This window comes from Trachurus japonicus, chromosome 7 (assembly GCF_045865225.1).
Source record: "Trachurus japonicus isolate A0001 chromosome 7, Traja_1.0".
NCBI classification, from domain to species: Eukaryota; Metazoa; Chordata; class Actinopteri; order Carangiformes; family Carangidae; genus Trachurus; species Trachurus japonicus.
Genome location: NC_140913.1, coordinates 1,177,867 through 1,194,802, shown reverse-complemented (window position 1 = coordinate 1,194,802; position 16,936 = coordinate 1,177,867). Strand labels below are relative to the sequence as shown.

Genomic DNA, 16,936 nt, shown 5'->3' with positions numbered 1-16,936 from the left:
AAGTCAGAAAATTGGAATATGACTATGGAAAAAGACCGAAATGAAAACATAAAAATGGGAGTAGCTATGCTACCGGTATGTCAGTTTCAGTGGCTCAGTTGTTTTTCGAAGAGATTATTAAATTTTAACATATAACTCGATGTCTTCGTTAACCACATGAGAATGCGGTCACGTTTTGGCAAATCCACATTCATCAATGTAAAACTTTGCTAAGGAACCCTTGTTAGTTTGTGCTGAACATTAAGAAACCAAAAGTTAAGTGTTCCTATGGAAGCTCACAGCTACTCCAGACACTGGCCAGGACAAACCTACAGAGACCAAGACACAGTTTACGGGGTTGTAAACATCTTCAGAGCAGATGGCCCACGGTGTCAGAGTTACTACAGAGCGGGCACGGCGCGCTCCCGACACTGCTGCTGGAGTTCCTCTGAGCCCGGGGTGTGACGTCACTCTCCCAGAATGCATGGCTTCCAGCGCGGCGCCCAGTCGTCCAGGCCCGCACTCCAGTAAACATCTTTAAAAATTCTGCCCAAAATGTCGATGTGGAGACGGAATGGAGGCCGGACGAAGAGCGGGACCGATGCACAGTCGGTAGGTAGCCTTAAGTCGGTGTGTTCCGGCCCGGCCCGGAGTTTAACCCCGCTCGGGGGAAACACAGGAGGAGTTAGCTCCCGTAACACAAACTCCGACACAACTTAGTGAACCGCTCATCTTTTGTTTTTTAACTAGCACGCTGGCTCCACTAACTGTTTAACTCCGACCACCGACACTCTAACGCCGCTCGGCCGCTTTTCCCCGTGTAATACCGGCCTAATACACACCATACTTCAGCCTCTAAACCCGGTTTCACCTCCGCTGCCGAATTTTGTGGAGGCAGCAAAGCTAGCAGTATGTAGCCCCGGTGTGGTGGTGGTGGTGACCCTGTCCCAGTCCCACCAGTTTCCACCAGTTTAGACGTCGTCACCTCGGCTGAGTTTCCACAGCCTGCTGCGACTTTCTCCCGCTTCTTCTCCTCTAAACACGCTTTCCCTCTTCACTTCAGTTAAAGTACAGAGTTCCTGATGGAGAAAGTGTATGGGTTAAAGCTTAATGGCAGACCCATGCTGGGGACCCACAAGATGGCACTACCACATCCATCCACCTCGCGCTGGAGTCACCATGTAGGTCTCTGCTGCTGCCTCTCTGCTTTAATGGCATGGAAAGATCCAGAGGTTGTGGATGTGTTTTAGCCCTCAGTAAAAATGACTCCACAGTAGTAGAGCAGCCATCTAGAAAAAAAACTTTCACATATAAATGTTATGAATGTAAAATTGTGTCAATTACAGCAGCTTATGGACAGTGAATTTCCCCTGGGGGATAAAGTATTTCTATGTTTATCTATATCGACAGCTGTGGACAGAATTTCTATATGGGCAAGTGCTGCAATGTTTTTTGGATAGAGGTAAAATATGTCACAACATTGTTGTGTATTTTCAGCACCACGAGTATTGCTATAGAGCGGCACGGGGCAACAAGTCATATTTTCAACACATAAAGGGACATGTTTGTTGTACAAGACCCAACAAACATCACATCATCTTCATCATATCATATTTGTTATATTTTTTAAGTGAAAAAATGTACATGTACGCCAGCAGAGGGAGCCGGGCTGGCAGGTTTAATGTATTTGAATGCCTTACTAACAAGTATTATGTGTTTATTGCAGCCTGAGTCACACAGCTCCAATGTTTACAAAAACTATTGAACTCATCAGTGATATGTATGTGTAACGGTACACACACAAGTCACGGTTCGGTATGTACCTCGGTTCGGGGGTCACGGTTCGGTACGGGTTCAGTACAACAGACACTAATTGAATGGAGCCTAAAACTAAAATCTGTCTTGTTATAAAAGTTAAAGCAGAAGTAAGCGATATTTTTGTGTTAAAGGTGTACAGAAAAGAAAATTGAATTTGAGCCCACTCTGGGTCATAAAATTAGTGTAATAACTCATCTATCAGACGATGTAGGCCAAACTTTGTGCAAAATTCTATTTTTGAGTAAATCCGTGATGAAAGTGTGTATTTTAGTGTAGTTTTTTTTTCGCATTGGATAATGCAGGCGCACGGATTATACGTCAGCCTGTACACGATTCACCAGCCACTGATATTGGATCCGTAATCCGTCATTCAAACGTCTGAGACACGCACACACACACGGAGCTCGGTCTCGCCCCAAGCTTTGAATATCCCGCCCGCTCGAAAACGACCAATCAAATTCATTTTCCTTACTCGGGTAAACTCGTGTTGCAGCTCGTGACAACTCGGCGCGACAAACGGGACAAACGGCCATTTCTGTACACCTTTAATATAAGTCTTAAATAGTTATATCTTCCGACAGCAATCACTTACATAGAGTGTTTGGACCGAAACACGGGTCTCTCAGTCACTCTACTCTGCTCTGAGCCGAGGAGAAAACTTTTCTCGTATCCTACAAGTTTTATCCAATGAGGAGAGAGAACGGCATGAAGGGCTGTGTGTGCAGCCAAGGGATGCGCCTGAATGTGGTGACGTAGGGACGAGGACCAATAGATCCATGACGAGGGCGGGGGCTGCTAACTCCATCGGCTGACAAGACGTTATGGTGCGTTCAAGGCAACCCGTAACTCGTGTTTTTCCGACCTGTGAAGTCGTACCAGTTCGATCTGGTACGAGTTAACGGGTCAGAAGTTACGAGTGGCCGTTATAGTGCACTTTCACAGGTAAAACAGGTCGGAAAAAACACGAGTGGGTTGCCTGGAACGCTACAAAGTCGTAAGTCGTGACTTGAAGCTGTAATTTACGGTTTCAAAAGCCTGCCTGGAACGCAGCATTAGCCAAAACGACCGGATCGCTTACTTCTGCTTTAAAAAAAAAATAGAATATAAAATGAAATAAATATAAAATAAAGTGCATTAGGAGTGTTATAATGCCATTCATTAAAGCAGATAACAGCGGCACGGCCGTTTCGGCTAATGCTGTGTTCAAGGCAGGCTTTTGAAACCGTAAGTTACAGCTTCAAGTCACAACTACGACTTGGTAGCGTTCCAGGTAACCCGTAGCTCGTGTTTTTACCGTCCTGTTGTCTGTGAAAGTTCCCTATAACGGCCACTCGTAACTTCCAACCCGTGAACTCGTACCAGATCGAACTGGTATGACTTCACAGGAAGGAAAAACACAAAGTACGAGTTTCCTTGAACGCACCATGAGTTAGCAGCCCCCGCCCTTGTCAGGCATCAATTGGTCCTCGTGCTACGTCACCACATTCACGCGCATCCCTTGGCTGCACACACAGCCCTTCATGCCGTTCTCTCCCCTCATTGGATAACACTTGTATCCCACAAGGAAAATTTTCTCCTCGGGTTACAGCAGAGCAGAGTGACGGAGAGACTCGTGTTTAGGCTGAAATACTTCATGTAAGTGATTGCTGACGGAAAATAGGACTATTTAGGACTTATATGAACAAAAACATTCCACTGATATCTGCTTTAACTCATTGGCTGCCAGCCATTTTCAGAGCAGAGAGCCCCATACTGCCAGCCGTTTTAGAGCATTTTGAACGATCTTATAAGACCCACAGAATATTGTGTTCTATGACTATGTAAACACCGAAACTACCAAGAGAAAGAGTAGACTCTCTTTGTTCAATAGAAAAAAAAAGTTTGTTTCTACCTTTTTCCGTTCTTTAGTAAACAGCAGTAGAACATATGCTGGTTTTGCCAAAAACACCAGTTTTTGACCAAAACACTGAGAAAACGAACCTTTTGTGGAAAGAAACGTGTCAAGCAGAACAGTGACTTTGACGTTGATATTTTTTGCTTTAGTGACACCTCACACATCTGAACAGTGTTCTCCTTCTATAAAACAACAAAAACAACACTGAGAAAGGACTTTTGATGACAAAATAATAATTTATTTACAAATATCAGTAAAAATGCATGAACTTTTTTGTACGTTTTAGCTGTCACATGACCTCTGCCCCATGGTCGACCACTGCTCGATCCACGACCTGTAAATTATAGAAATATATAGAATTACCATAAAAATACATCTCTTATAGCTGTAGTCAGTGTGATGTGGAGTTTTTTTTTTTTTACCTTTCCGCCGGTGATCAAAGCGATCCGCCCTTCTCTAAGCAGTAAAAGTTAGCTTGCTAGCAAGTTAGTTTATTTTATTTTATTTTTTTTTTTACAATTGGTGTATTAGTGTTACCTTCATGTCTTTCTGGAGCGTGGGGACGAGTCTCTGCTGCTCCTGGTTGATCCGGACGGAACCGCTTATCTGACAAATCCAGGTCACATCCACCGAGCCGTGAGTTGAGCTGAGCTGGGCTGTGGTGACACCGTCAGCTGCTGACTCTCTCACCGGCAACTCGGCCCGGCTTGATTGCCAGTGTCGATGTCGGTCGTCGGTGTCTTTTTCAATGATTTCCGTCGTTTTCTCATGATCGCGACCCTCTTCCTCTCCGAACTACCGCGACACATACGGTACATAATGTGCCGACGTGCGGAACACATAGGCTCCGTGCATAAGTTTCTTTAGCATATCTCTTGTCATCTCGCTTCTTCTTCTTATAATCAATGCTGATCTCTCATCCAAAGAGGGCACTGCTGCCACCTACAGGACAGCTACACGTCTTTACACTAGTTTACAAGCCTGATATTGATGGACAAGCTCCGCCAGACCGTCCTCCAGCCCCTGCAGTGAATGGTTGTAATTAGATCGACGACTATAGTCGTCAATGGCAGTGAACGGTTGTAATTAGATTGACGACTATAGTCGTCAATGGCAGCCAATGAGTTAATTCTACAGGGGAAAAAAAACTTGTACTTGACAATTGGCAACTATTATTTTAAAAAAAACAAGAAACTAACATCAGGGGTGGTGTTTAGCTCAGTTGGTGGAGCACCCGCCCCGTGTGTGGAAGTTATGGTCCTCGCTGCAGGCGGCCCCGGTTCGAGTCCCGCGTCGGACGGCCCTATCCTGCGTGTCATTCACCCCCTCTCTGCCTCCCATTTCCTGTCACACTCTGAACTGTCCTATCTAATAAAGGCATGAAAAGCCAAAAAAATATACTTAAAATAAAAAATAAAAAAAAAAGAAGAAACTAACATCAAAGTTGGTTTACACAGTTAAAGCAGAAGTAAGTGGTCGTTTTCGCTAATGCTGCGTTCCAGGCAGGCTTTTGAAATCGTAAATTACAGCTTCAAGTAGGGCTGAACGATTTATCGTTTTCTGATCGAAATCGCGATTTCAAACAGCGCGATCACGTGATCGTCAAAGCTGCGATTTTTTTTTAGTGCTCCTGACTGACCTAGGATCTGTTTTCGACTATTTCACACATGCATGCCGTCTCCGTGCCATCCTGCCACTTCTGTCCCATATGATGGTGACTGTCGTTCACACTCCAACACAGTAGGTGGCGGTACTGCACCTTAATGTTGGTGCGCCGGCCGCCAGAGAAGAAGAGCGGCCGGCTGCAGCATGCAGAGATCACATGATCACAACAACAACACAGACACGGGTGCATTGGGACAGGACCTGCGCGCTTGCCCCCCTGCCCCCGCCTAATCCGCTATATTGCACTAAAGGTCGGTGGTCAGATTCTTCTGGAGGAATAAGACCAGGTGGTCCATCAGTTGTTGTGCCGTGTTACGGTCAGGTTACCGGTGGCGTTCACAACCGGGCTCGAGTAACAGTGCTAAAGCCAGCATTAAATTAACGATGCTAATTTACGTTGTTAGCCTTGTCTATGGCGTTTTACATTATACGGGTTAGCATTAATCTAGCGGGCTTTATGCTTAGTTGTGGACACTGGCTGTGTGTTTTGAACGTTGTTTCAAAAAACTATGTGGGTTTGATTAAACATCTTTGAATGCTTAAATATTGCTGCTTAATATATTGCCTTTACTCTCTTTTTTATTTTATGTATGCCCCCCATTTTTACTGTAAGGCAGGCTATAATCTTCAATTTGGAGTGACAAATAAAACCTTGAAGCAAGAAGATTTTTGCCTTTTGTTTGACATTGATGTACATACAGTAATTCAATAACTAGTTGTAAATAAGGTTTAATTTTTAATATTTTACAGTTCAAAAGTAACGCTCACTACTGTCTGTCCCATTAGAAGAACATGACAGCAGCAGCCTGTCAGTCAGCAACAGGAGGATCTCCTTTGTATTAGAAATTTGAAAATATATAAATCGTTTTTTTTTCCACCACCCCTAATATCGGATCAATAATCCGGTATCGGGCCGATATTGAAATGGCTGCAAATATCGGTATCGTATCGGAATTGAAGTGAAAAGTGGTATCGGGACATATCCCTAAATGGTTACTGTACATTATGTATATTGCACTGAAACATGATTGAAGAAACTCGTGAAACAAATCGAAATCGAAAAATCTGCAGAAAAATCGCAATTAGATCTTTTCCTAAAATCGTTCAGCCGCTAGGCTTCAAGTCACGGACTTACGACTTTGTAGCGTTCCAGGACAACCCACTCGTGTTTTTCCGACCTGTTTTAACCGGTGAAAGTCACTATAACGGCCACTCGTAACTTCCGACTGGTGAAACTACGTACCAGATCGAACTGGTACGACTTCACGGTCGGAAAATACGAGTTTCCAGAAAACGCACCATAACCAGTCCTCCGTTCCCTGCGTCGCCACATCACGGCGTCCCTTGGCTGCACACACAGCCCTGCATGCCGTTCTCTCTCCTCATTGGGATAAAAACTGTAGAATACGAGAGAATGTACAAATGTTTTCTCCTCGGCTCAGAGCAGAGCAGAGTGACTGAGAGACCCGTGTTTCAGACCAAACACTCTATGTAAGTGATTGCTGTCGGAAGATATAACTATTTAAGTCTTATATTAACACAAATATATCACTTACTTCTGCTTTAATATAGTTACCTTGGTGATGTTTCTGGTCCTGTCAAGAGGCTTAAAAGCAGCGGGATAAGTTGTTGGAGACCACTTGTCTTTTTCCTCGCAACAGTGATTGACATGTCGGGGTGAACATGCGCTAACGTGTTTGATGCGTTTCTAGCGAAGCATCGTCGACGGACTTTGTCCGGTCGACCAGTTGTGACCTGCTTTACACACAGGGTCCGACATTAAGGTTTTTTCCTACTTGCCCTGTCGGGCAAGTACTTCTCAAATCTACTTGCCCCAACTCAGGGGTGCAAACTTGTCACCTTTCGGCGAAATTCGCCGTTTTGGATCCCAAATTGGTCATTTGTGTGATTCGTGTAAATCCGCAATAAAAAAAAATTTGAGAGGGGGGGGGGGTTTACCGAGCCGAGCCGAGCCAAGCCAAGCCAATGCACCTGTCTCTTTAAGGCGCGTGCACCTTATCTGGATGACAACGAGTGGTGGCAGCGCTCCTCTTCTGTCCAGCAATACACACCTGAAGCTTCACTGTTAATACAGACTAACTAACGCGACATTTTTGAGCATGGCGAGTGAAAGAGTCGGAGCTAGAAGATGCTCCAGCAGCGTTGTATAGGTGCTGTATGGGACCGCGTGTGTGTGATGATCGCGATCGCGGCCAATTAGCGATTAGCGCGTTTAGCATAATTAGCTCCAGTGTCTCCTTCTCTGGAGGGTCTGGCGAGCGAGACTAGCTCCAGTGCGACCTGTTCATGGATGTATTATATTAACGGACCTGTTCAGCAGCAGCAGGAGGAGGAGGAGGAGGAGCAGGAGGAGGTTGACTGACTGTGGCAGGACACCTCTGCCTCTGTTTCACTTATGTGCTCGGTAAATAATGTGGTTGTAAAAGTAGTAGGCTAAAGTTCAATTAATATTTTTGTAAGAACCACAATTAATAAATATAGGTTATATATTTCAATGAATATCTAATTGTTCTTAGCATTTGTTAGATAACTTTCTTTGCCCAATAAATTAAAACATGTTCGATGTCTCCTCTCTTGCCGCCTACTACTACTACTTTTAACCTCAGACTGTCACAATGATGTATCAGATGCCTCATTCTTAAAGTTTTAACCTGAATATATGAGACATGATTGATTTTCCCAACGATCAAAGTATACCAACCCGAACCGAAAACCATGACCACAAAACCGTGAACCGAACCGTTTGCTTGAACATCTTTTAAATACATATTGCCGCTTAATATGTTTTATGTAGCCTATGGCATTTTTAAGCTTCATGTGTGTTATTGGACAGAAAGAGCAGCGCTACCTCGGAGCATAGCCTACGTAGCCTACAGAAAACACATTTACATCAATAAATAAATGTTTCACAATGAACCAATCAGTCTGTATTAAATTTTATTTAGTTTGAAGGCAAGGTTTGCAAGGTTCAACTGATGGACATCAAGGGACAGATTCTCTAAGTTTTGCACAGCTTTTGCTCATGCTAAACCTGCATAGGCTGAAGATCCCTTCACATGTTTCAAAACCAAACACAGGTGAGCCTCCACAGGCAATTGTGCAGTTTTAACAGGAGCAAAACAAAGGGGGGGGCTTTTGTGCAAACCTGAGTAATCTGGACCCCACTAGTCTCCATGCTTAAAATTGACGGTATATTGTAAATTTTACAACCATAAAGTTTTTTTTTTTTTTAAATTTCCCCGGGGGAGCATGCCCCCGGACCCCCCTAGGGGGTCGGTATCTTGTCACCTTTTTTACCCCTGATGAGTTTGCACCCCTGCCAACTAAATTCTTACTTGCCCTGCCTAGGTTTTTTTTTCTGGTTGTGTGGTGCATACTTTCACTCATGACTTAGGCCTATATCTTACTAAAACCCTTCCTGTTGACTATATACAACACTACACAACACTTCTTTCTTCAGAAAGCAGTATTATCTATAATTGCAATGGCAATCATTGCAGACATGTAAAATTAACTGCTATTTCACATTATTTGACCAGTAGCAGTTACACCCTCCATGCCCTATCTGAACAGGTGAGCCACCTGTTTAATGCCCGATCACAGTTGAAATCTTGAACTGAAGAGCCTTTTAATGGCTAAAAACATTAACCTGGACAACATTTTAACAGAGAGCTGGCTCCTCCAATCAGATTTTATTCTTTTCATTGCATTCACATGCTGCAGTGGGAACAGTGGACAATTTAGCTGTCAGTCATTAATGCAGTATCTAAAAAAAAATTATATTGGAAAAGACCAATTTAAAAAATCATTTTTTAATATGAAATATGTTTAATGTCCATCTATATGCTCTCAATACTTGGTTGGGGGCCACATTAGACTTGAACTACTGGAAATAGCCTAACACTTTTCCATGTTACACTCTAGTTGTATTTGAGTTGTTGCCCCTGTAAAACTCAAGATGTGGTGAACATTGAAAACAACAGTAACAGGCAAAAACAGCCAATCTCACAGGGGTGTCAAACTCAATTTAGTTCAGGTTCAGGGGCGTCCGACAAACAGCACAATTTGATCTCAAGTAGGCCTAACCAGTAAAACAATAGCATGATGGCCTATAAATATATTTTAAAAATTGAATTTTTCCTGTTTTAGTACATTATTAAGATGTTTACAGTTAATGAACAATCTTTTTACAAAGCATATTATGAACCACCTGAAATTTCTTGATAAAAATATGTGCAATTTAAAATTTTCACACTTGGCAAATTCATGCTGAGGGCCGGATTGGACCCACTGCTGGGCCGGTTTTGGCCCGCGGGCCGCATGTTTGACACCCCTGGTTGAAGCACCGTCTCCACGTGTGTTTATTGACAGGATTATAACCTAAAAAGGACATGTTAGCTCGTCGGTATGGTAACTAAACGGTAACAGGTGACTGTGCCCCGAGTCTGAAACAGCGGCGGCGTTAATGAAGCAGCGTCAGGCCGCTCACCGCCACTGAAACACTCGGTGAAATCGCCGATTAAATACGACGAGCCGCGAGCGACGTACAGCCTATCTCACCTGGTAGAGCACACGCTGCAGAGACCCAGTTCGATCCCACCTGACAGTCGCTTTGCTCCGCGTTAATCCGGTCAATCCCCCCTCTCACTGACTCTCTCTCCCCTGTCTCTCTCCAGCTCTCCTTTCAAAATACATGCATAAAAAGTCAGAAAATAAAAAATAATAAAATCTGAGTCGGCGCTTGCCCGACCGGGCAAGTCCGCACAGGTTCTACCTGCCCGCCGGTAATTTTTACTTGCCCCGGGCAATCGGGCAACCGTTATTGTCGAACCCTATGGTCGCGAGCCGTCGCCGTTGTGTTTGATTGAGAAGCCACACGGTGACATTAATGAAGCAGGAAGCTCTCCTCTAACTTCACTCTCTCATCACTTCTCTTCTTTATCTGTTATGACGGTTGTGGCAGCTTTGAGGCTCATTACCGCCACCTAGATTGGAGTGAGGATGTTTTTTTGCCTTTTTTTTTAAAGATATTCACTCAGACGTATTCATCGTGTGACTGTGTGCACCGAACCGTGACCACTAGGGGTGTAACGGTACACAAAAGTCACGGTTCGGTACGTACCTCGGTTCAGGGGTCACGGTTCGGTACGGTTTCGGTACAACAGACACTATTGAATGTAAAACTAAAATCTGTCTTGTGTTATGAAAGTAACAAAAAAAAAAAAGAGAATAAAAAATTAAACAAGTGCATTAGGAGTGTTATCATGCCATTCATTAATTCTAGAGGAAAAAAACTTGCACTTGACAACTGACAACTATTATTAAAAAAACAAACAAACAAGAAACTAACATCAATGTTGGTTTACACAGTTAATTTAGACTAGATGCCAGTTGCTTTGGTGATGTTTCTGGTCCTGTCTGTGTTCACGAGGCTTAAAAGCAGCGGGATAAGTTGTTGCACACAAGTTGTCTTTTTCCTTGCACCAGCGATTGACATGTGGGAGGAGGAGGAGTCAGAAGGGGGGTGAACATGCGCTAGCGCGCATCCGTGAAACATCGCCGACGGACTTTGTCCGGTGGACCGGACGCGAGCTGCTCTACACAGTCTATGGTCGCGAGCCGCCGCCGTTGTGTTTCATTGAGAAGCCACATGGTGACATAAATGAAGCAGGCAGCTCCTCTAACTTCACTCTCTCATCACTTCTCTTCTTCGTCTGTTATGACGGTTGTGGCAGCTTTGAGGCTCATTACCGCCACCTAGATTGGAGTGAGGACTCGACTTTTAAAAAAAAATTTTTAAAATATTCATTCAGACGTATTTGTCGTGTGACTGTGTGCACCGAACCGTGACCCCCGTACCGTGACGGCACGGGACGAATACATATACCGTTACACTCCTAGTGCACAGTTAATGTGTTTTAAATTCATGGTTGAATCACTAAACTTTTCTTATTGTATGTAGTATTTCAGAGTGCAATTATAGAATAGTATGCATATATTCTAAGTTTTAAAGGGATAGTTCAACATTTTGGCAAATTGGCCCATTGTCATGATCCCTATAGTCATTAGGGCCCGACCGATATGGATTTTTTGGGGCCGATGCCGATTACGATTATTAGGGGGGAAAAAATCCGATAACCGATTAATCGGCCGATTATTATTATTTTTTAATTAAGTTTTAAAATTGTATTACTATAACAATATATCTATATATATTATAAATTAGGGCTGCCTGGTCGACCAAAAAAATCATTAGCCGACCAAAATTTCATTGGTCGATTGGTCGCTGGAAAAAAAAAAACATTTGGAGCCCTGTCTTGTCAAAATTAAGTCAAAATCAATATGGGCTTTTATTTTGAAGGGCCAAATACAGGAAGTCATGACACGTGATACTTTTTTGTTGTCGTTTTTTTTACACTGCACGGCGGGTCTCTCTCTCTCTCTCTCTCTCCCTCTCTCTTTTTTTTTAATCAAAAGCGACTTTTTCCAATGTTGTTCCAGACGTTTCTGGTTTGGAGACTGTTTTCAACGATCAGTGGTTGCTGCCGTGCCCGGCACCGTGTCAAAGCGCTCACCAGCGGTCAGTCTCACAGCAGTGTCACGGAGCAGAGACATAGTCCCCACTGCAGTCAGAGTCCCGCAATGCTCCACACCGCGGACCCCCCGCCCCACCCGTCACACAGCCTCAGCTCAGTCACTCACCCTCATCTACTGTGTTTATTGGTGATAAATGCCAGTATCCATCCATCCATCCATCCATTTTCATCCGCTTATCCGAGTCCGGGTCGCGGGGGCAGCAGTCGGAGCAGGGATCCCCAGACTTCCCTCTCCCCGGACACTTCCTCCAGCTCTTCCGGGGGGGACCCCAAGGCGTCCAGGCCAGCCGAGTGACGTAGTCACTCCACAGCGTGTCCTGGGTCTTCCCCGGGGGCCTCCTCCCGGTGGGGCACATGCCCGGTAACACACTCACGAGGGAGGCGTCCAGGGGGCATCCCTATACAGGTGCCCGAGCCACCTCAGCTGGCTCCTCTCGATGTGGAGCAGCAGCGGCTCTACTCTCCGAGCTCCTCCCGGGTGACAGAGCTCCTCACCCTATCTCTAAGGGAGCGCCCCGCCACCCTGCGGTAGGAAACTTCATTTCGGCCGCTTGTATCCGGGATCCCGTTTTCTTTCGGTCATGACCCAGATACATGACCATAGGTGAGGGTGGGAACGTAGATCGACCGGTAAATCGAGAGCTTTTTGCCTTCGGCTCAGCTCCGCTTCTTCACCAAACGAGACCGATACAATGACCGCATTACTTGCGGGCCGCGCAGCAACCGATCCGCCTGTCGATCTCAGCGCTCCGTTCGTTCTCCCCTCATCGTGTGAACAAGACCCCAAGATACTTAAACTCCTCCACCTGAGGCAGGAAACTCTCCCCCGACCTGGAGGGTGCAAGCCACCTTTTTTCGGTGGTCGAGAAAACCATGGCTCGGACTTAGAGGTGCTGATTCCTCATCCCAGTGCTTCACACTCGGCTGCAAACCGCCCCAGTGCATGCTGAAGGTCCTGGCTCGAGGGAGCCAACAAGACCACATCATCTGCAAAAAGCAGAGATTAAATCAAGTGGCTCCCGAACCGTACCCCCTCCTGGCCCTTGGCTGCGCCTAGAAATTCTGTCCATATAAATAATGAACAGAACCGGTGACAAAGGGCAGCACCCTGCCGGAGTCCAACACGCACCGGGAACAGGTCTGACTTAACTGCCGGCAATGCGAACCAAGCTCCTGCTCCGGTCATACAGGGACCGACAGCCCTCAGCAGAGGGGCCTCCGACCCATACTCTCGGAGCACCTCCCACAGGATGCCACGTGGGACACGGTCGAAAGCCTTCTCCAAGTCCACAAAACACATGTGGACTGGTTGGGCAAACTCCCATGCACCCTCGAGCAGCCTGCGGAGGGTGTAGAGCTGGTCCAGCGTTCCACGGCCAGGACGAAAACCGCATTGTTCCTCCTGAATCCGAGGTTCGACTATCGGCCGAATTCTCCTCTCCAGCACCCTGGAATAGACTTTCCCCGGGAGGCTGAGGAGTGTGATCCCCCGGTAGTTGGAACACACCCTCCGGTCCCCCTTTTTGAAGAGAGGGACCACCACCAGACCGGGACTGGCATGCCAGTATATAACGGTAAAACCCGACCCCGACCGGCTTGTTGTGACCTGCACATTCACCACGCTATGAGATAATAACAGAACGTTACCAGACAGAGTTGTTTTCGAGGTAAATTCATGCAAAACTGCTGATGCACGTTGCGTTCAGGGACAGTTTTTCAGCAAGCAGTCTCTGTCTAAAACAACTCTGTCTCGCGACGTTCCATTATTATCTCATAGCGTGGTGAATGTGCAGGTCACAACTTGTCCACCAGAGCGTTGTGGAGTTGTTGGATTGTGTATTTGATGAGTTTGATGAGGGAAACCAAGAAATCCCATGAGCCTCCGTAGCGTAGCTCTGAGCAGCTCACGGCTCTGCTCCGCCCTTCTAAAAATAGCTTGCACCGACAATTAAAGGTAATGAACCTATGCTATGACTACAGCGATTATGGCAATGGGCCAATTTGCCAAAATGTTGAACTATCCCTTTAATTTGTAAACGTTTTTTTTTTCTCATCAATTCCAACTTCAACCGTGGAACATCCAAGTTTTCCTTGCAAATTTGGAACTGCCAGAGCAGCAGGATTTAGACATCAAAACCCCCAAACCTGAATGCATACATTTATAACTATAAATGTATATAGCCTGATTTGTAAGGAAACTCCATCCCCAACATTTTTAATTGGTTTAACCATTAACATGGTTGTACAAACATTTAGAATAGAAAATGACAATGTCCTTCCTCTGCAGCTCCCTCACAGTCTCTCCTCAGGGTTACTTCCTGGCTGTAAAGTATTTCATGTATAAACTGCTGCTTACATCAGATCTGGTATTAATAAGAATACCAATAAGTGAGGTAGATCTTCTTTTTTGAAACTCAGCTCATGATCTCAAGTCACAGATGATGTGCACAAAGTGACGGTGTTTTCTGCCCTACAGGTCTGTGGAGATGCTGAACTGCTGCTGTGAATCAGGGTAGCTGACGACTCTAACTGACTGTGAGCCGACACAAGATTTCTCCTCAGGAAGCACACACATCCAGTCAGAGCTCCCAAAGCTCCTTATCACCGCGGCCCTTGTGGGGTTGCTATGGCACCTGCTGTCACTGATACCAAGTGCTGGACCCAGGCTTGCCCCAGCAAGGCAGGACAGACCACTAGTGATCGCCACAAGAAATCATCAAACGGTCAACAAACAGCACTTAGCATCAGTTGTAGTACTCTGAGTTAACAAAAAGAGGTCTGTAGGCTGGTGGTGAGCTCTCTGGAGAATACTCATGAGTCTGGTCTGTGTCTGCTCAGGCTCTCAGCCAGAGTCCCTGTGCAGCAGCAGAGCCAGCACTGTCCCCCCTGTAATACAATGTTCCACCAGCAGGACCATCTGAAGAGCCCCCAGCAGGACAGCCACCCGGCCGCCAGGCAGCTCTTCCTCTGCCAGGAGTGTGGGAAGCAGTACAACACCCAGCTGGGTTACCGCCGCCACCTCGTGGCAGCCCACAGCAACGCAGCGGGCCTGGCCTGCCCAGAGGGGGCGTCGTCCCTGCTGGAGCACCTGGGGGGCCACACCGACCGGCCCCCGCCGCTAGAGGGCAACACCACCGCTGCCGTGCCGGTGAGAGAAAGGAAGTACTCGTGTGAGCGGTGCGACCGCCGCTTCTACACGCGTAAAGATGTGCGCCGCCACGCCGTGGTGCACACCGGCCGCCGAGACTTCCTGTGCCCGCGCTGCGCACAGCGCTTCGGCCGCAGAGACCACCTGACCCGCCACCTGAAGAAGAGTCACGCCCAGGAGTCGGGGTTGATGCCGCCCTGTGCCCCCACCACTCCTGTTGCTACGCCAACCCCCGCCCCACAGTGCCCAGTGAAAGAAGAGCCGAGCCCCGTGACCTCTGACATGGCCTCCGTCTCCAAGGAGCCCATGGAGACGTTCTCCAGGGACATGTACAACTCTTACCCCATGGCCAGTCCTGTCCCCGGGATGGGCCACCCTCATGGCCTCATGCAGGGCTCCTTGTCCTCCAGCATGACTGTGGGTCGCCACATGCCCCCCCAGTCCTCCCACCACCACCACCTGCAGCCCCCTCCAGCAGCGGCGCAGCAGCAGTCCTACAGCAACATGGCCAGGTACCAGCACGGATCTACCTCATATCCTCGCGCCGACGTGGACAGCTTCCTGCTGGACCTGCAGAGTGCCCCCCCGCCTCACTTGAGCGCAGTCAACTCCTCTACCTCTACTTCGGCCTCCCCCCAGAGGGAGGTGCTGGGTGAAGGCGTAGGTTCCGGCGGCGAGCCCCACCTGCTCTGCCGGAGTCCCGCCGTCCCCTCGGCCGAGCTGTCCTGCTCCACCAACATGGACCTGGGCCCTCTGCTGGGCTTCCTGCCCTTCAGCCTCCCGCCTTACAGCCCCCACATGGGGATGGGAGGGTTAGTGATGAGCTACCCCCCCTCCACCACTACCACTTCCTCTCCTTCTTCCTCCACTGGGCTGTCCTCCCAGGCCCCCGGGCCCTTCTCCTTCTTCCAGCCCCCCCAGGTCCACGTGCCCCAGGGCTCGGCAGCCCACAACCACAGCCAACTACCTCAGGCCTACAGCAGTCCTGCTATGAGCACTTCCAGCTCCCTACCTCACTACTACCAGGCTTTTCAGCAGTGAGCAGCTCTGTCCCACAAACATTAATTTCTCATTATAAGGGTAAAACTTCTTCATTGTAAAAGAGATGTGTAACATTAGCCTGTCAGTGCTTTTGATGCTAATATAAGTAGTTTTTGTTTAACACAACAAATCACCTCATCAGTATTACCTCATTATTTTAAAAGGAAACTTGAACATTTGAGTAAATGTAGATGGTCTCACTACAACCAAAACAGAGAACCTGTTTCCAACAGTGGATGCACTTAACACACACAGGTGCTGAGAGTCATCCAGTTTAAGGTTTTCATGGAAAATGCAACTGTGTTAGCTCCCTGTTGTATGAGTTCTGTACTATGTTTAAGACAGGCATGTCCAAGCGATTCCATGAAGGGCTGGGGTGGCTGCAGGTTTTAGTTTGAACCAAGCAGCAGCACACCAGACTTGACTCATTTAACCAACTGATCTTCAGACAGCTGATTGGTCAAACTGTGTGCTCTTGGTTGGTTGGAACAAAAACCAGCCGCCACACGGCCCTTTGTGGAATGGTTTGGACATGCCTGGTTTAAGGAAAGGTCACCTCCCTTACCAAAGCTGACTGAGCATAAACAGCAGATAGAAGCAGCTGTAAGGTGTACTCAGTCACAGTTAGTAAGTATATGCTAAAGAAGATTGAAAATCCAACTCTGTCAAGTGTGATGTTTGGTGCTTAAAGCACTAAAACATGCAGCAAATAGCCTCCCAGGCATCTAGCAACAGAATCAGCTGATGTGTCCCAGCGCATTAGCAGGTGGACAT

The 16,936-nt window shown here is 46.8% G+C and overlaps 1 protein-coding gene across 1 annotated transcript; it reads left to right on the top strand.

Annotated features, from left to right (window-relative positions):
- The first annotated feature begins 456 nt into the window (after positions 1-456).
- Positions 457-16,240, top strand: LOC146983915 (zinc finger protein PLAGL2-like). Its single transcript, XM_085780700.1, has 2 exons — positions 457-591; positions 14,450-16,240. Exon 2 carries the CDS (start codon positions 14,870-14,872, stop codon positions 16,160-16,162), a length of 1,293 nt encoding a protein of 430 aa, XP_085636826.1. The 5' UTR covers positions 457-591; positions 14,450-14,869; the 3' UTR covers positions 16,163-16,240.
- The last annotated feature ends 696 nt before the right edge of the window (positions 16,241-16,936 follow it).